General features: G+C 35.0%; 1 protein-coding gene and 1 long non-coding RNA gene across 14 annotated transcripts in view; one reads left to right on the top strand and one right to left on the bottom strand.

Annotated features, from left to right (window-relative positions):
* R3HDM1 (R3H domain containing 1) overlaps window positions 1-20,414 on the top strand; it is a 160,630-nt gene that overhangs the window by 90,638 nt on the left and 49,578 nt on the right. For all 11 annotated transcript variants that reach the window (XM_037020742.2, XM_073241375.1, XM_037020746.2 and 8 more), the window contains 3 exons: window positions 350-473; window positions 12,268-12,422; window positions 15,598-15,749. In XM_037020742.2, the coding sequence (XP_036876637.2) occupies window positions 350-473; window positions 12,268-12,422; window positions 15,598-15,749 (431 nt within the window). The remainder of the gene's footprint in view (window positions 1-349; window positions 474-12,267; window positions 12,423-15,597; window positions 15,750-20,414) is intronic.
* Window positions 1-20,414, bottom strand: part of LOC140850473 (uncharacterized) — a 112,391-nt gene that overhangs the window by 10,717 nt on the left and 81,260 nt on the right. For 2 of the 3 annotated variants that reach the window (XR_012133367.1, XR_012133366.1), the window contains one exon: window positions 20,259-20,305. This is a non-coding gene — a long non-coding RNA (uncharacterized lncRNA). Of the gene's footprint in view, window positions 1-20,258; window positions 20,326-20,414 lie in introns of all 3 variants that reach the window. The other variant, XR_012133368.1, reaches the window with a different exon arrangement.

Consider the following 20,414-nt stretch of genomic DNA (forward strand, 5'->3'; position numbering starts at 1 on the left):
AATTTAAAAATATAAGTAGGAATGATAACACACCAACTACAGGATAATGGTTTTTTTGTGGAATAGAGCAAAGGATTATTGGAGTGAGCCTTTAGTTATTTGTGAAATAAATATGGCCAAAAAAATCAGAATCTCTTAAATCTGATTGGTGGGCAGACTGGGAAGTGTCTTTTGTTATGCATAGTGTATGTTAGAAATTTTTTTAATTTTTTTCAGTTAAATTGAAAGCTAAGAAAATCATTTTTAGATGACTGGTGTTAGAATATTACTTGTTATACTCTGATATTCCTCACAGACGACAATTTGTATTGCAAGTAAATTTGATTTGTTTCCTTAATACTTATCCTAGATGCCAGCCTGTTACTGTGCTCCAGGCCACTACCACTCCAATCAGCCTCAGTATCGTCCAGTTCCTTCTGTCCATTACAGTTCACATCTAAACCAACCACTGCCACAGCCTGCACAGCAGACAGGTGAGTCGTATTTCTGAGGTCATGAATTCTTAGCTGTGGATTTTGCTTTTTTTCATCCTGCTTTATTTCAGTCTTAATATTAAGATACTACCATATTCAGTCTATCAGGGATCTCAGATATGGGCATGCATGTGAATGTGCAAACCAGTGAGATTAAATGAGTAGCCAAATCTTAGCACCTGCCATAGAATAACACACTGTCAGGATTAAACTTTCATGCTAAAGGATTGGGATCCATAGTGAGAAGATTGTACCAGACCAACCATAGTGAGCAACTTGCTGGTTCTCACTGTCATTGTAGTTGAACCCTTCTCTGCAGCCTGATGATCCACCTTTAGTAACAGCATAGAGAAACAGGGCAAGTTCAGATGTCTCCTAAAGAACTAACCAGAAGCAGGGACCAAAATGACCTAACTTTGATTGAACTCTAGCCTAGTGAAGGTATTTTGATGTCTTAGTCTAAGCATGGCACTAAAGGAATGATGGTCTTACATATCTTTTTTGTGTTTTGTTTTTCAGTTTGCTAGTTGTTTAGTGAAAGTTATCTTAAACCAAATGCAGTCTAATACTTGGGCATATCAAATATATTACAACTCAAAAGACTATTTTCCTTTTGCTCCTTTTTAATTTTCTTTAAGCATTGAGTGAACACAGTGATCTATCTTAATAATTTTACTGAATTCACTTCTTTCTATGCTTCCCACCTAGATTTGTACCTCTGCCCCAGATGTTGGATAAGGTATTCTTTCAGCTTTTCATAACTCTTGGTGTTGAAGTAGAATTTTATTGGTTTCTTTGGATCCTTTTTTTAGTTGGATGTCACTATTAGAGGCTCTGAGACTTATGTCAGCAGGATTCACTGAGGCCACATAACCCTTCACCTCTTCTTTAGACAGTTTCTTGCTCTTGATATTATGTGGAACTCTGACGTGGAACTCTGCTGCAATTGCAGGAGAAGGTGTCTGCCCAGGGCAATCTAATGAGAAATGTTCTTGCTTCTCCTCATTTGTGCAGTTCTCAGTGATTGTGTGACTCACCAGCTTCCTTAACCAGATATGATTCTTATTTATCACCCCTGTAGGGGAACTTCCAGGTTCTTAATCTGTTGCTCCCAGGAGTTGTCTTGTGCTTAGTATGTAGGTTCTTCCTTTTTTTTATTAGTGGCCCTGTATTGTGTGTGTGACAAATATTCTTACAAAGGATGTTTAATACAAACATTGGTCATTTTAGCAACTTAGAATCTGTCCTCTGTCTCTAATATGACTCCCTTTAGTTTCCACTTTTCCTGAAGTATAATACAGTCCACTTCAAATAATGTAAACCAGTATATGCTGTAATTTTGAAAGGCATCAAAAGTTGTTCTTTGTAGATAGGAACATTGGTTGTGACACTACTCGTTAGCTTCAAATACATGTTGTTTTACAATGCTAATAGAAATTATGTTCTGAGTTTTCCTGGCCTTCAATGACTGATGGTTTTGTTTTAAGTTATTTCTTCTAAAATTTTAGTACAGATTATAGCTAATATGATAATAATAAAAAATTTACCTTTACCCTTCCCATTCAAATACCTTCTGTATAATTAACTTAGTTCATAAGTACCCTAGTAATGAAGCAAACAAATAACCTCTTTTCTGTATTTATGTGAGCTTATTAGTTCTGTTCTTTTCCATGGCTTAATTTTTATTCCTCTGTGTTGTCAAACTGTGTGCAAAATTAAAACTTGTAATCACAGGCTGGACCAGTGTGATTGGACAGATGCATCTCTGCAAAAAGTATTCCCACTAACAGAAAACTAAAAATGCCACTCCTGATCAAGGGCCAAAATATCTGTATGACAGATAACGTGTTTATCATCAGTGATATTTTAATTGTGTGGTTTTTTCTAATGCTAGTTATGAGAAGGAAGGAAAGGATAGTCAGATTGCATCTGGATAGTACAGGCACAGAAAAGAGAATATGTCTGACTATGTTGCATTTAACTTAAAGGCAGGCAAAATACAGCATTTTATAACTAAAGTTTGTCCTTACAGTTATTTTATGTAGTATCCTCTTAACTACAGCTTAAGGTAGTTGAATCTCATTCAGTTTGAAATATTAAAGAGAAATAAATCCTCAAACCGTCTTTATCTGAATGGAAAGACTTTTGTTATGCTAATAAGTACAGAAGAAAATTTAACCTTTACAGAAGAGTTCAGTAGTGCCAATGCCAAGTATTGCGTTGGTAATTCTATTGAACCTTTTTATAGAATCAGTAGTATTTCAAATATTTTTTAAAAGTTAAAGACTTCTGCAGTTAGCTAATGGTTTTTTTTTATGTCAAAGCTTACAGAAAAATGTGCATTTATGTTTTTGTGTCTCCTAATGGAAAAGTAAAATGCTCTGGGAAGTGGACAAGGCAATTTTTGTTTCTGATTTTTTTCAGATTTTAGGAATTTCTGCCTGAATAATTATACTATTGTACATATACCTCATACTCTCTGGATTTCATTTTTTTATTTTTTTCATTTTATTTCCCTACATTCCACCATCCCAGTCTGATTAAAATTAGAATGATTTGTCACATCCCTTAACAGTTTTTTTCTTGTCAAATAACATTTAGTCAAAGAATGTATTATTTTCTTTTATTACATAAAAGGGTTGAACTAGTCAACCAAATAATGGAAGCATTGATAAGTTTGGAACAGGTTTTCTTCCCTGAGGCAAAATTAAATAATGTTTTAAATGTTTGTTTATGAATTTAAAGAAATTTTGCCCTAAATTAACAAACCCAGTTGAATTAAGTATTCTTAGTATCCAGATAAGGTATGGCAATAAAAATACAAGGTTTCTGTTATTTTCCTCTTTGGGGGCAATGGGATTGGTATTGGAGAATATATCAAGGAGAAAATGCTTTTGTCTTCCATCCATGTGTGCCAGAACACAGTAGTTATTGATCCCCTTGACAGTAAGCCCTCTCTAATATTATGGAAACTGAGTTGAAAAGAACACTAACATTACTGCTGGGGAATGGATATACAAATTTTGTGTTGTGAATATGAAACTACCGTGATCATTCAAAACAAAGTCAAATCAACCAGTATCAACAGAAGCAGAAGAAATTCTGGCTACATGAGGCTTTTTAGTCAATGTTTAATGTGAAGAAAAACAAAATAGGAATCAAATCCTAACAGCTCTTACTTGTTTTTTAGCTGGTAATAGATGTAGCACTTAAAACCTCTGGGTTCCAATTTGCTCACTTGCAAAGTAAGAGGGTTTTACTGTATTGTCTGTTGAAGCCTCTGTGTACTCTAAAATTGCAGGGTTCTGTATGTCTATCTTATGTGAGTCATTTCTAGTTGAGAAAGATGGTATATTGGAGAACTGGTTGGCAATAGCTTAGTGACTTACTGTCAATATTTGAAGTCATAAAAGCAACTATTTCAAAAGATCTGGGTGCTTGCCAGTTATAAAAATAGGGGTGTATTGTCTTAATCCTTTATTGTAAAATTTATATCTTAAATACCATAACGTAATGCTACATATAAGGAGCTTGGTATACTATAAAGAAACCTTTCCAGTAGGTAGTAATTATAGCAAGACTTTAGGTTTGTTAAGCCCTGGCTGTTTTCTATGTAGCCGCTCTCGTTCTTGTGACTCTTTTGAAAAGCTTGCAGCTTCACCACTTATGTTTAATATTTTGCAATAATTGGCCTTGTTCCTGAGCTGTTGGATTCGGGGCCGTAGCACTGTCTGAGAGGTTTACATTTCTCACAGTGAACCGGTCTCTTTTTCAGCTGCTTCCTGGCTTCTTTTTACTCAGGTTTCCACTGCCCTTTTTTTTTTTTCTTAATGTTGTATTAAGGTATTAACATTTGCTTGTATTTTCCATTAATTGTAATGCCTTTTAATCATGCATCATACTCAGAAATAGGGATTTGAATTTAAATGATAACCTTGGCTTAATATAATTTACCTTTTAAAAATTTGCAAAAGCTTTGCTTTAATCTATTTTCCAAAACAGATTTGAATGGCAGATTGAATTTAGTTTGGAGCTTTTCTTAAAAGTGTAATGTCTTAAACATGCCAAACTCATTAGCAAAAGTCAAGTGCATCTCTTTCCTTATTGCTACATAACTTTTTTGGAATATTACTATGCATTAAAGCATGCCATCAAATGGTCCTAAGATACCTAAAAGCATACTTGGGCTCTGACCAGGGATATAATTCAATTTTTTTCCATAATTGGGGTATTTATATGCATGTGGGAAGCAAAATGCCTTTGTAAATATTGTTTTAGTTTTGCAACCAGTTGATAAATTTAAAGAATATCATTGCATTGTATCTTCAGCCTTAGCTTTCCAAGTAACTCACAGCCATGTGGTTCCAAACTGAACTTTGTTACCAGCAGACTCTGGGAGTGTCCTGATGAGCTACTATAGAAGGAACACTTTAGGATAAATATACCTTAACAAGTACAGAATATTAGCAGCATTTCAGGGCACAAATTTAGAAGTAACTAGGGTGTAAATGGCAAGCAAGGAAGAAATGGCACTGTTGAATAAGCAGAGACAGTTGAAGGATTTAGTTATGTCAAATTGGGATTCTAAGCACAGAGTCAGTTTCTTTACTGACAACATTGGACTTGAATAATAGGAATTTTGTGTTTATATTAATAGGTGGTCCTAGCTATCATTGTTTTTCATTGATTTTATGAGCATTTTTTGGTATTGGGTGACCAGCACAGATTCAGACATTGTATAATACCTATAAATCCACCTATTTCCCTTTTCCCTTCTCCATTAACCTGCCGCCACTGAAATCTGGAGCCAAAAGTATCTGGTAAGTACACGTAGATTTCCTTGAGTTGTATAGACTCTTCCATAGGATCTTCATTTAAACAGCTGTGAGCTAACAGCTAAGAGCTGTGGCTGTTTTTATTAGATTTGTTTTTTGTGTTTGTATTTACATTTATTTCAGGCACAAAAGTAAGGGAGCAGAGGATGATAGAAAAGAAAGAATAGTGAAGGTGTGCTGGCAACTGAGCCTTGCAAGTTCACTTCAGTGGCAATCCTTCGTTGAACTAGCTTCCTCACTTAAAAAGTACCACAGACATGAGACAGACCAGGATTACAAATTTAAGATTTTGATGATTTGAAAACAGTTCTTCTCAGTTGTCTAATAGACACCTAGTTACAAATAAATTCAGAGTTGGCAAAATGGCTCATCAAAAAAACAAATCTGTCCTCACAGTGTGTATGCCATTACAAGTTCAATCTTAAAATAGCCTTAGATTGAAGACTGTTCCAAGCAGTTCAGTTCCTTTTATGATCTTTCTGATTATGTCTAATCCATATTACTAAGAATGCTTTTCTTTAATACAAATGCTAGTTCACATAACCTACAAAATACACTGGCCTGTCAGACAAAGCCTGTGCAATACTTTTCTGCTGAGTGTGTATTTCCTTATTACTCTCTTCTCTCTTGAAATGAAAGAGGGTTAAAAATAGATATTCTTTGGAGCCCTCTAGGGAAGAGCCTAAGCCATCAATTTATATTGTCCCAGTTCTTTCAGCTTGCAGAACTGATTGTGCCTTCCTCTGAAAGTGCTGGAAGAAATTAGATAATACTGCTATTGCAATCCTTTAAAAAAGTAGAATGATAGTATAAATAACACCTATATTGAAATCTGGATGTTTATTCTGTGGTTCATTGGCTTTGCTTGCTTTACAAAATATGTGCTTTCCAGTAATATTTATAGAAATTTCTATCAAAGCTCTCCTGTTTTCCTCTAACTTCCAGGTTAATTCCAGATACATCACAGGAAAGATTTTTTTTTTTTAATTCTTATACAGAAGCACACTCTTCATCAAAGACAATAATACAGGTGATAGCCAAGTTGGTGATATATTGAGTGTCAGAATACTGGAAATACTCTTCTTGTAGAATTTTTTAAACCTAATGGTACTTTTCAGTCTCTAGGAATCTACTTCATACTTCCTAATCTTCAGTCTTCTCCCTTTTTTCCAGATAATTGGACTTTTTTCTCATTTTCACTTCACAGTCTTCAGGCTATATTTTTGAAACTGTCAGAACCATGTCTCTCCCTTCATTTTAAATAGAAGGAACACTTTAGGATAAACATACTTTAACAGGCATAGAGTATTAGCAGCATTATAAGCACAAATTTAGTAATCTAGTTATCAGACAAATAACCTGAACCACAGCGCCACTCCTCTAATAATAACTTTGATGCTCAGCACCCTGAAATGCTTTTGTTTAAATACAGATTCATAGGAATTTGTGAGCAACTTGAATATTTTTTTAAGATATAAATTGTATTAAGTTTGCATAAAGTGAGGCATACCTGTGCTTAGATGATCCTTTATGCTAATAAATAATTTTATTAGTGATTTTGTCTTGCACAGATAACAGTAAGGTTCTTCTCTTTAATTGGATTAGTGGAATGCTGTGGTGGAATTTTGATTTGCTTTTAGTGCTTTCCAACTGAACATTTCTCTTTTTCCTTGTGATTATCATAACTTTAATCAACAGATCCCATAGTCTATGTCATCCAGAAAAGTCCAGGAGTAATCTTATTTCAACTTTTTAATATCCTGCTCTTCAGCTAGTTTACTCCAAAATTATATACTTTTCAACCAGTTACTAGGTTGTTGATTGTTGTGATTAATGGAATGACTGGTCAAACATATCATCATGACTTCTGGAAAAGCAGGAGTTACTGTCCTAATAATAGTAGAATTTCCCTGCTCGGGTAACCAGTCACACAGAGTATCAAATTGTAAATGATGCTTTTTTTTTTTAAGCTGTGACAGGTTTAGAAAGATTCCTCAGGCCCTAACAACTTCCTGCCCAGTGTGGTTCAAACCTGGTGGGTTTTCCTGCCTCAAACATAAAAATGAATGTAAAGCTACTCAGTGTATGCAAAAGAGCCATCGTTTCATAAAAACTTTAAGACTTCACCCATGATACAGAACATGTCCTCTTGTTACACAAAAAGTCCAGGTTATAGCCGTCATTGCCCAAGCTTTGTTGCAGGCAAAGCAACTCAACTTTGTGGAGAAAAGAAAGAGAGCCAAATTTATGAAAATTCTGATAGAGAAATCTTCTTTAGATTCATCTGGGATATGGCAACAGAGTGTACCTTTTGAAGAAAAACAGCCTTTGAGGCAAAATAAAGAGCTAAAACTCAGAGGAATATTGGAGATTGCCATGAAAATATTCAGGCTGAGAGACACTAACCAAGGTACCTGGAACCTGATATATGTCACCATTTGAGCCTCCTCTTCCTCTTACTGATTGTTTTATATACATGTGAAATCTAAGTATAATAAGGCAAGGAAGTATAACCTTGAAATACAGAAGTCCTGAAGCATGCATCATGGGAGTGGCGGGTAAAATCAAGTGAAGGAGAGTCCTTCCGGGAGAGAGGCTGATCATCTGAATTCTTTGATACCTGGTCTTTTTTTGCCCCCAAGTTCATATAGCTCCATCTAGACTTAACTGTTCAGTAACCTTTCAGCCTGACTTCTCTATTGTGGATAACAGCACTTATACTCACAAATAAAATTCAATTTAAATGAAAAAAGTTTCCTGGTTGATTGGCTATTTACAGTAACAATAATTCTGTTTTCCTACAATTAAATCTATCTTGAGACTTAGGTATGTTAAACTGTGGTAAGTCTTCATTAACCAAAATTCTCAGAAAATGGAAGGAGGCTAGGTGTTCATAGTGTTCTGTGTCTGTGAGCAGTATACTGTAATACTCTTTCTACTTCAGCATTTGTCCCTAAGAAAAGTAAAGTTTAGCAACAGACTGCAGTATACAAATCCCAGCTACAACACTTACCAAATGGTTACCTTGGACAAGGTATGAACCTCTGGGTTTCTGTGTCTTCATCTGAGAAATGAGGACAGTGAGGATATCTGTTTCATAAGATGGTGACCAAATGAGCTAGCATATCTAAGAGTGCTTAGAAAAGTGCCTGAAATCTAATAAATGTTATGTGTTAGCTACTAATATTACCTTGTGGTGCCATTGAAGACATAATGAATATTTAGTATTTTAAATGAAAAGACATAGTGGTTTTAGGCTAAATTTGTGTTTGAGCTGAATTGCAGAATGGACACAGGAAGCTGACATAGTTTATCTAAAATACTTAGTGTTTTCATCTTGTTAGTTTCTTGACACATGCCTTTTCCGTAAAGTATAAATGAGAGTTCAGAACAGTTGAGCTCTTGTCTCATCCTTTGATTGTTAACTTGAGGTCTCAGTATATTTTTAGAAAATTTACTTAAATACTTCCTTACCGTAGCTTTGTAAAACGTCTGTTGATCAGCTCTGAAAACATTACATGGAAAAATGCCTTGAAACAGTATGTGCCATATGGTCCATTTCTATAAATAATCTAAGTGGCTATGTATGTTAGTATCAGTAAGTAGAAAATAAGGCTAGCCATATATATACAAGTAAACTGATAATCTGTAAAAGTTTTAGAAAAATGATTTTTTCCATAATGGCCTTTTCCTTTTTTTGTATTTTCCAAACTTTGTACCATGAAAACCTATTTTATAATTGAATAAAGCTTTTTTAAAGGTGTTTTTAATGTCCGGGTTTTTTCAGAAATGTTCAAATAAAACCTTCACTTTAAGCTTTACATATTAGATACAGACTAAAACAATTGTGTTCTTCCTTATCAAGTATGCACTTTAGGTTAATTACATGAAATTAGTGATTCAGCTTCTGGGCAGCTTTCAAGGAGAGGCCTAATGAGTGACCCATGAATTCCAGAAAAAGGTGATTTGTATTCATGGGATTAAGTTTCATTTTAATGAAAAGACAGTTAAATGTGTTTAACCTTATTATAAACATGTTACCTTTAAACATGAAGTTCAACTTTTGCCTTCAGGAGCCATTCACTAAACTCGTACAGTGAGAAACATATCATTCTCAGTCAGCCTGTGAGCACATAGCAAGCTTCTGGTGTGATGTAGGAGCATATATTACTTTAATACCATTCTTGTAAAAATATGTTGTTCCCTGTTGTTCAGTACGTACAGGTATTGAATGCCCACATTTTTGCTTAGCTGTATGATAGCTGATGTGGGTTTGGTTTGGGTTTTTTTTTAATGGGAGGTGTTAAACTTTCTAACCTTAACCTTAAAAAACACATCATTTCAATTTTTTTAAAGGCATACACAAACCATGAGACAACAATGAACAATTTTATATTACCTGTAGAGTTTTTTAAAGATGTGGAAAAGGCAATGAACAAAATTATGAGAAGATTAATGAGAGCTTCTTAGAAAAGATATTTTCTTTTAAAGTGTATAACTTTATTTTTAATAGGCCTACTATTATTTAAGAATATGTGCCCAGTTTATTTATGCTCCTCCTGAATGAAGTGCAAGTATTAGTCATTTTCCTACTTTTATAATCTTTAAAATCTAAAACTCCCTTGGTCTTACCACTCTTCTACTTATAAAATCTTTGGTTCTCCACCTTTATTCTATTCTGACCTCATCTTGCCACTTGCCAATCCACGTACCATATCCAGCCACTCCCGACTATTCCCTGTTCCTCAAACATTACGTATTTTTTACTTTTCAGAGGTTTTTCTTTAAGTCCAAGCTCAAATATCACTACATCTATGCATATAAGCCAGGATTGATATCATCCTTATTTTCATAAGGCATCATTTATACTGCTATTCTGATAAGGTGTCATGGCTAAGAATGCCTAATTTCAAAGGTAGGGACCATGTCTTACTCATCTTTCGTCACCCACCAGGCACATCCTGGGCTCACAGCATCCTTTTTACTACCCTCTGTAACAAATGAGGTGCTGGAGTCAAATGTTTTAGATTTCATATTATGTTGTGACACTTTCAAAATGTGCATGTTGTTTGTTTAGCTATATGTAGATATAGTACCCAAGTGACTTTATGGCATGGAATCTGTAGGTACTTATTGAAAGCCTTCTATGTCAGACACTTACTTCATAAGAGAATTTTAAGTGGGAGGTGTCCAAGGTGAATCTTCAAAATTAGTTAATTTATATACTAAAGGAAATCAAAACCACATTTCCACATAAATTGGCATTTTTTTTTTCAGCTTTCTTTCAAAGCAGCCTATGACTTTGAATATGTTTCTAATAAACTACAAGACAAGTACGAGAAACTCTTTAAGTTTCTTAGGGGGATGTGACTATTTAAGAGAAGTTATTTCAAGTCAGATTATGTTATAGTGAATTCTGCCAGGTATCCACATTGTTCTTTTTAATTTTAGTGGGTTGTATTTCTGATAAGTCCATTGTAAGTTACTTTCCCAGTCTATAAAGAGCTGAGGCCAAATTCTGCACTGCAGTATATGCTTGTGTATGTATGTGTTTAGAGATTTAGATTACTGACAAGTCATTTGAAACATGGTCATAAAGCATTGTTGCCATAGAAATAGGATCCTTTTATAAAGCCCTTCAATATTAAAGAATTCACTGTAACTGATTTTTTACTTTGTTGTTGTTATGTTGCTTAGTTACCAGATTGTATTTACATCTTTAGGGAAGTTTGATGCTAGATTTTATTCAGTTATTCATTGAGCAGAATCATTGAAGCTTCCAAGCAACTACAGAAATGCTATTATCTACAATCAATACCTGAGATGGGATCTTTGCCATTTCTATTGCTTTAGGAATTAATAAGAATGGAAATGAAAAATGATATTTATAAGATAGCAAAATACATTTATGGCATTAGCAAAAGAACATTTTACTGACCTTTAGTTGGTAGAAGTTTACACAAGCTTACAGGCAATACTATAGTTTCGTTCATTTTTGTAGAAAATTTTTAAATACTCTGAAGCTAGGTGGTTAGCTATTTATTTTTATATGGTTTCTTTAAAAAAAAAAAAGGATTTGTGGTACCTTCTATTAATTCACATAAGTCTAGAGCTAATTGATTTGCCTAAAGGAATCCTCTTAGGATCAGGAGACAAAACTGTAATTCATATTCACTACTCAAAGCGTATCATTGTGGATTCTTATGTAAATGATGGGTAAATTCACTTGATAAAAGTAAATTTATACTATTAATTTGCTTCATCATCATCACCAGTAGTGCCTTCAGTTTAGGGAAGAGCTATCCCTTAGGGATTTGATTTGGACTTCTGGAAGATTACTGTTAAGTAACCTTAATACAATAAGGAAATAATCTTAAATTTTTCTAAAATACTCCATTTCCTTATACATTTGACACATTCCTAGTATAAGTGGTCCCCCTGCAATTTCCCTTTTTTTTTTTTCTTTTGGTCTCCAAAAGAGCCAGCGTCACAGGCATGCAACCCCTGCTGTTGCACAGAGCTCAATATTGGTTTAATGTTCTATTACCAACGCGAAATTCCCAATAATGTTTTTAACAAGGGGCCCTGTATTTTCTTTTTGCACTGGGCCCCCCAAATTATATAACCTGTTCTGGTCCTCAAACACTAGCCATAATAGATTGTAAAACACACTGAATATTGTCTGTGTAAACCAAGTCCATGACCCTGTAAATTTCCTAACTACAAAGGAAATCTTTGTACACAAATTTTATTTGAATGTTAAGGAGAGCAGGGGGACAAGTAGCTGACTTCAGTTACCTACATAATAAACCTTTTAAATGTTAGAGGTTTTTAAGATTTGCTGTTTTAACAAATTTCTGTCATTTTTGAGCACAAAGTATTTGCTTAAAAACAAAAACATTCTACTAGATGAAACAAATGAAATTCAAAACAGGATTTAACCCATTGTGCCATTACAGGTTATCAAGTTATGCCCAACCAGCAGCAAAACTACCAAGGAATAGTTGGAGTTCAGCAACCCCAGAGTCAGAGCCTAGTTGGTGGCCAACCCCACAGCATTGGAAATCAGATTCAAGGAGTGGTCATCCCCTATCCTTCAGTGCCATCATATCAGGTACATTGTCAAGTCTTAACTTACTTTAAGTAGAGCTGACTTGATTAAATAAAATGTATAGCTACAATGCATTCTCTTTTTTCCTTCTAATATAGGGGAAATGCTTCTTTAATATATAACATTATAGTCTTAAGAGTTATTAGTCATAGCAGTTTTGTTATATCCTCATTTTATTGCTTTACTCATTCACTTCATTAATTTTTGGGAAAAAATACCTAAACCACATTGACATTGACCAGTTTTGTCCGGCATTGTCTGTGTTTCCAACTACTTAAGTATATAAGCAAGTGTGTTACTCTTCAACTCCTTAGAAAGTCTCTTCTTGAGGAGAGAGTGGAAATGAGAGGGAAAATAGAGGTGAAGGTAGATATTTGAAATAGTGAAAGAGTACAGACTATAAATCTGTTTATAGAAAAAAGAAGAGTATTCAATTTCCCATTCTCAAACTGAGTATCTCCTCACCTCAATCCCAAAAAGAATGAATGTCATGTATTAAAAATGCCATGGATTTTTTAATTTATAGTTCTAAAATAGAAATACTTTTGTTCCATAATTAAGTCAGATGTCTTTATTATAAAATGGCACATTTTCAGAGATTTGTTTTACCTTCCTTCATCTTTCTGGAATAACTTGCAAGTGAGTTTATTTTATTGATACCATGATTGTTCCATAGCTGTGCCTAATGTTACGAGATTTCAAAGGCCATTGTCATTCATCTCAACAATGTCTAAACAGTCTAGCTGGGAAGATAAATATATTTTATCTAAACACATGTGAACAAATTGGTGATAGTATTCAGCCCAATAACTGAAGGGATACGGTAATATTGCCATGAAGGTTAGGGACTTAATACAGAAGTTTTCTGGAAAGATTTAAACCCTTAACGAGGTTTATGACTCTTTAAACAAAATTATGGTCATAAAATAGTTAAGAAGACATTCTGGAAATGGGAAGGATATGAGTAAAGGTGCCACTGTGTTCTATATAATTCCAGAAAATTAAAATTGAAGTTAAAATGTAAAATGTTAAATTTCAAGGATTATTAAGTACTAAGAGTATATCTATTTTTGAAGCCCCTTGATAATAGAAAGCAACTGAAGGGGAAAAAATGATACGTCATGAAACTAGATTTTGAATCTTTCTTTTCTGTTATATCCCCTACAGTTTCACTCCTTAATAACCTCCCTGCAGATCCTAGGCACATGAGACTTCCAATCCCCTACTTTGTGATAGCTAGACATTAGACAAGATAAGTACCAAGCCAGGAACTGTCCCTTCTCAAGTACCTTGGTTATACTACCTCATCTAGGACAGTGAGCGTCTAATAGATTCCCAGGCCTGTGTAAGTAAGATCTGCCCTTCACCTTTAGGGGCTGACAGTCTAGTTAAGAAATAGAATTTTTAAATAAATTATGTACTTGTTAATGCAATTTTTTTAATGGAGCTAGATACCAAAAATGTTTTAATTTCTACAGCACACCTTTTTTAAGTTATAAATTATTTTTTATGGTATTTCATATACTTAACAATTCTCATACTGGGTGAATGATTATGAGACGTGTTGCTCTGAAGAACAATGAATGACAGCTTGTTTTATACTTCTACTACATTTGGTAGATAAGCTTGGTGGTGAAAAGTTGTCATCTGAAAAGTCAGAAAAGTTATCCTCTCAGTAGAGTGTATTCTGTCACTGTACATTCTCAAGTATTATTCTCTCTTTTTTGGTCCTTCAGTTTTTTTCTTTACTACTAATTATAAATGTTTTCTATAGTTTAAATTATCTAGATTGAACTGTCATTTTCCCTAGATCTGCCTTGCATACATATTAATTTAGATACAATCAGAAATAATAATTTCAGAATGTTACCCTGCCTCAGTAGACAAAAAGACTGAAATACATTGTGTTATACAGACTTAGAAAAATCAAAGCAGTAACTTTCTCTTTGCAGTAATTGAGCTAAATTGAAAGTCATTAAAAGATTACTGTGTATTTTAAATGGACTAGTTGCATTTCAGAAATGTTAGATAGGCAAGACTTTTAAGTTAATCATTAATTTATAAATTAAGGAGCCCTGGCATTGAGAATAGTAAAGAACTGAGCTCTAGAGCTAGAGGGCATAGGTTCAAATCCTAACTTGCTTTCATACCAGCTGTACAGTCCTGGACAAGTCACTCTACCTCAATTTCCCCATCCATAAAACAGAGATGATAAAAGTACCTTCTTGGGGTTATGAGAACAACTTAATGTTATAATACACATAAAGTTACTAGAACAGAACCTGATGCATGATAGTAAGTACTCAGTAACATTCGCTTTCAGTATCATCACTATTACTACTTCCGTTATCATTGCTGCTGCTATTGCTAACATCATCATCATCAGAACCATCCAAAGCTTTTACATTGGCTTTATTTACCAGAATTGCTGTAATCCAGTTGTAATGTGGCACATTTGTACATTAAGAACCCATTGTGCCTATGTGATTTCTATTTTAGAAACTGTGTAAAAATAAAGGACTGAAGTTGAAGAGTCCATTGTGTTCATGTGGTTTTTATATAGATAATATAGAAAACAGAATTGCAACATCTACTGTTCACCAAATGCCTATTGTAATGGAGATAATACCTCCCCTGAGATGGAAGTAGCATCCCATTTTTATTCTGATAGGGAACTGTGGAGCCTCAGAATAGTTTAGTCATTCCCCTGTGTCAGATAGATAGTAAAGTGATAGAGATGATGTTGCAGCCAGGTATCTTAAGCTCCAAAGCTCACGCTCTCTCTGATCAGTGTATCTCACTGGTGCCCCAGCTGTGTTTTACTTAGCTCTGCCTGGGGTAAACTATTACTCTTTCCATGTCAAATGGTCATTCATCCTTATTTGGTAACAGTTTCTTTCTTCAAATAACTTTCACTTAGAAACATAAGTCATATCTTTTTTTGATAGTCTAATGCATCTAGCCTATTGTACAATTGATAAATGCTAGCCAGAAACAATAGCTGGCTGAAAATAATGTGAAATAAAGTGGTAGTGCCCTGGCTAACTTAACAAACAGGACAGCCTTTTGGCAGTTCTAGCTTATTTCTAAATGCTAATACTGAAAAGGCTGGAGGTTTACATTTACATTTGCAAGGTTTTAAAGAACCTTTGCTATTAAATTGTCTTTCAAATTTTAGGTTTCACTGCCTCAAGGTTCTCAAGGAATTGCCCATCAGACTTATCAACAGCCTGTTTTGTTCCCCAATCAGTCTAATCAAGGATCTATGCCCACAACAGGAATGCCAGTTTACTATAGTGTCATTCCACCTGGCCAACAAAATAATTTAAGGTGAGTATGACTAAGAATCCTAATCCTATACCTTCTCATTGTTAGGCAGGATTATGGTCTGTTGCTAATTTTAAAGTTGCCTAAGGTGTATTCCCAAGATCATTCTCTAATATAGAAGAGAAAAAAATGATGATATGGCCTATTTTTCTAATAGTTCATTCAATAAAATGAGTATAAGCAAAGCATTCTACGTGTAAACTAAAGGAGAGTCAAGTCTTCTAGCATGTGCCTTAAAGTAGGCCAGTCTCCTTTTACTTAACCCAAATGGATTAATAGTTGGCCATAGACTTTGAGGTTTAGAGCATTTGTTCATTAATATTTCAAGTTTTTGTAAGAGTTTAGGGAGATTGTATTTCCTGTATATAAGCTCAGCAGAAAAATATCTTGCTGAAATGTTTCAGGCTCTTGGGAGCTAATTTTTCATCAGTAAGAGGAGGGAGGCTGTAGCTCCAGACCAGAGGGGGTTCCCGGCTCTGAGCATCTCTATGGATTTAGTTAAGACCAAGTAACGACAACGGAACATTGGGCGTTAAAAAGGACTCATACCAAGCTTTATTCTCAGACCTAGACTTGCATCCACCTCTGTCTCTGCCCCCAGCTCAGCCTCTGCTCCCCTCCTGTTCTCTCCCTTTCTTCTCTAAGCTCTGTTCCCCAGGGTGTCTGCTTATGCTTCTGGCTACCCCCTAGCACTGGGCTGAGTTCTTTATATAGCAAAACACGCAGTAATTGCTTATCGCCAACAGGTGTGCAAGCATGGGCCTGCTCAGTAAGCTAAGTATTACCTCATTGTATGTACATAGTGGGTATCAGTGAGGATCCTGGCCATGCACTTTCCATTTTTCCTACAGAGATATATAAGAGAAGCAAATAAAAGTAACTTTATATTAAAGTAAGTAGTGAAGTATTCCATTAGCTACTTCAACTTAGAAGAGCAAAAGCTTCTTTGGTAAGCCTAATGTGTAAAATAGGAATCTTCCTTTGATTTGGGTGTCTTTAGTCTGTTGTTCAGAATGTATTAAGAGACTTTCATTTATTCTCATGGTATCCCTCTAAGGTTTCTATCGTGGTCTTTTTAAGAAGGGGGACCTAAGTTTTAACTGCTGTTAGGAGGTCGTCACCCATTATGGTTACAGATGGTCTTTAGGTGTGAAGAAGGGATTGATGTACTCCCTTCATTGAATCTGCTTGGGAAAGTGGGGACTTGGTGCCCGCGTGCTCGCGCGCACACACACACACACACACACACATACACACACCACCCACCCCCACAACACACACACACACACACCCCCACCCCACCCCACCCCCCAGAAGAGAGGAACTCATATAGTTCCTTTTCCTTCCCAGTTCTATGGCTGCCACAGATGGAAGAGGCCCAGGAATTCTGAACAGCAAGTTGGTTGTGAATCTCATGGGCAGCTTTGAAGTTCTATATTATGAGCCCCAGCTCTTTTGAGGTGGAGCTGCTACACAACAAAAATTGAAAAGTATACTGCATCAAATGTCCCATTCGTTGTGTAAATTTAAATTCTATAAATAAGGAGAAAAAACTCGCAATCTGAGTCTCTTTTTCCAATTTATGTAAGTTTGGGGTCTATAATGCCAATTCAGAATTGACATTTCAGCATTCTGTGCTAAAACAGGTGAAATGGATGGTGTGAAATTGCTGAATGACCTGCATTTTGGGCCCAAGTGTAAGCTTTTATTTCTCTGAGAGAAAATAACCAAAGTAATCATTTCTGAGTAGGGCAGAGGCTGAGAGAAGTAGGTATTATGTAATACGGTGATTCATTTGAGACCAGAAGACACCTGTTTTTTAACTTCTGTAGGCCCGCATGCTGGGTAGAGGGGTTTTCATGAAAGGAGATCTTACCTGTAAAAACCTGTATAAAACTTGCCTGTAGTTTGCTCTATTTATAAATCCCTTGAAACAAAAAAGATCTTGTCTACTTGACTTCTGAGGAAGCTGGGCCTGGGAGCATGTGTAGAGATGACAGTACAGTTCTGTATCCCCTGTACATTCAGCTTTATTTTAAGCATGATGGCAGAATCCAAAAGCTGTCAGGTAGATGCTGATGACTACAGTTTGGAAAATACTATACTTAACTTTTAGTCCCTGGGCCTGTTTCTTCAAGGAAAATTAAAATTTGGAGAGCTAGTCTTAGCCTGAGGAATAGCTTGGAAACAGCAGTTCAGTGAGGTTCCCCAACAACCTCCAGTTTGAATCTTGAGAAAAAGTCTTTGGAACTACTCACAGTTTACCTAGATGAGTCAGATAAATTTGAAATAAGCTAAGTATAAGTTGACAGTAGTGATTGGACCATGTAACAAACTATAGGTTACCAGTATGAGAAATAGAATGGGTTGCGCATAGAGCAGTAATCTGTATCCTGTCACCCTTGTATCCTGGTGCCTTTTAGACTGGTAGGAAGTCAAGTCATATACAGAATTAAGGATTCCAAAATTGAAAAACAATTTTGATTAATGTCATTTTTCAAAATATAGTAGCATCCTTTACATAAAATTTTATTTCTGCTTCTGGGTAATATTTAGTAAGCAAGTTATATATTTCAGGTTTCTAAATTAAAGCATAATTGTAAACATTTATTATTAATCAGATTATTTAATTACCATCTAAGAGCTAAAATATTGAGAGACCATTCCTTCATAATTCTAGATTTGCTACCTTATATAAATTATGTTTTATCTTAGATATTCCAGTGTATTTACATGCAGAGGAGCAGTTTGTCTGAATGCTCAAGTGCCTGGAAAAGGGCGTGCCCCAGAGTATAAGCTTGGTAAATCCATGCTGAATGAACACTTTTAATGGAAAATAACTGCTTACACATATGTATTTGTACATACATGTAATTCATTCTTATTGATAAGCATATTGTTGGCCTTAATATTACTAGTTTTAGTAACCTCTATATACTTTTTAAATTTTTCCTTAATTTTTTAAATTACAAAGTAAAGTATGCTCTTAACAGAAGGAAAGCAATCAGTACAAAGATGTATAAAAGGAAAGCTAATCATCAAGTCCCTCTGTGCACCAACTTTCAGGTAACCAGTGTTCACAGGTTAGTGTGCATTCTGTCACATTAGCTTCCTGCGCAAAGAAACATACACATATATAAAAGCACGTATATTGGAATTGGTTGATAGGTTATAATGAAATAGACATTTTCTTGTATTTTTCCCCTAATAATATATTGTGAATTTCAGATCAGTAAATATTAGTCTAAAACATTCTGGTTTTTCAGTTTTTTTTCCTAATTTCTTTACAAACATAATTTTACGTAAATGGGATCATGATATACAGGCAGTCTTTTGTTATTCTAATCTCTCTCTCCCCTTACCCCTTCCACCTAGATCATTTCCCACACATACACATGCTGGCTAGCCCATATGTCTATTCTGGTTTGTATCCTTCCTCACTTATCTCCTTACACCTAATCATATACTAACGTAGATATGGTTATGGGAGCATGAATGAGGTTGACTAGCACTTACACAAAATGGAGTTTTTAGATAATTTTACATATAAAATGTCTACAACTTTGTTTTTTATACAACCATATCATGTCTAAAATAGAATTTAGTCCATTCAAATTTAGTGTTATAACTGATATAGTAGATATTTTTTCGGCCAGCTTAGTTTATTTTACCACACCGTACTTGTAACTTCTGCCTTTTTCTCAAGAGTCCAGATGTATGCCATATTCCTTGAGGCTCCTCATGGAATCTCACTGACCTGATATCAGGGCATGCAATGGTCTAAATTAGCTACTTTCTGAGATAACTGAATGTTGTGCTATTAGGCATTAGTTATCAGGTAGCTAGCATGGTGTGGTTAGTAAGAACATGGGCTTTGAAATCAAACAAAATGTGACTTCAAGTCTGTATGACTTGAGGCAAATTTGGTCTTTTTGCACCTGGTTTTCTCATTTGTAAAATAGGAATAGTACCTTATAGGACTGATATGAGCAATTACCTGTCCCAGGACTTTGTGTATGGAAATTAATCTAAAATATATGCTTGCCTGTGTTCATAAATAGAGTTCACTGAAAATAATTAAACATTTTATTGCTGATCCAGAGCCATAATCTTGAGCATCAGTGATTATATTGTTCCCCCACAGTATTTTGAAACATGTTTGGGATATTTTCACTTACTTTCTAAACTTAAGGTCTCTTTCTTTGCTACCAGTTATTATCAGTGGAGTTAAGAGAACCAAGTTTTTGAAAAGAAAGGCTGTAAGATTCTAGAAGACTCTGCTGTGAAAAAAAGTTGTGGTGTCCTTCAGGAACTTGTGACATCTATTTTCTGTTTTTTTTTTTATTAAGGTATCATTGATATAAACTTGATATAAACTCTTATGAAGTGGTTACTACATTCACCCATATTATCAAGTCCCCCCCACACCCCATTGCAGTCACTGTCCATCAGCATAGTAAGATGCCAGAGTGTAACATCTGTTTTGATAGTTCCCATGCCTTTAGTGCTTACCTGGTTCTGAGGTCTGTTCCAGGTTATTGTGGTAGTGAGACTCTTCCCTGAAAAGCAAGTAAGAAAGCTAGAAAAAAACAGAATACCACTGGTTTGTCTATAAGCAACAAGTATTTTTATATTGGATATTATTCCCAAATAGACTAAATTTAGTAA

The sequence above is a fragment of the Manis javanica genome, chromosome 7 (genome assembly GCF_040802235.1).
Source record: "Manis javanica isolate MJ-LG chromosome 7, MJ_LKY, whole genome shotgun sequence".
Lineage (NCBI taxonomy): Eukaryota > Metazoa > Chordata > Mammalia > Pholidota > Manidae > Manis > Manis javanica.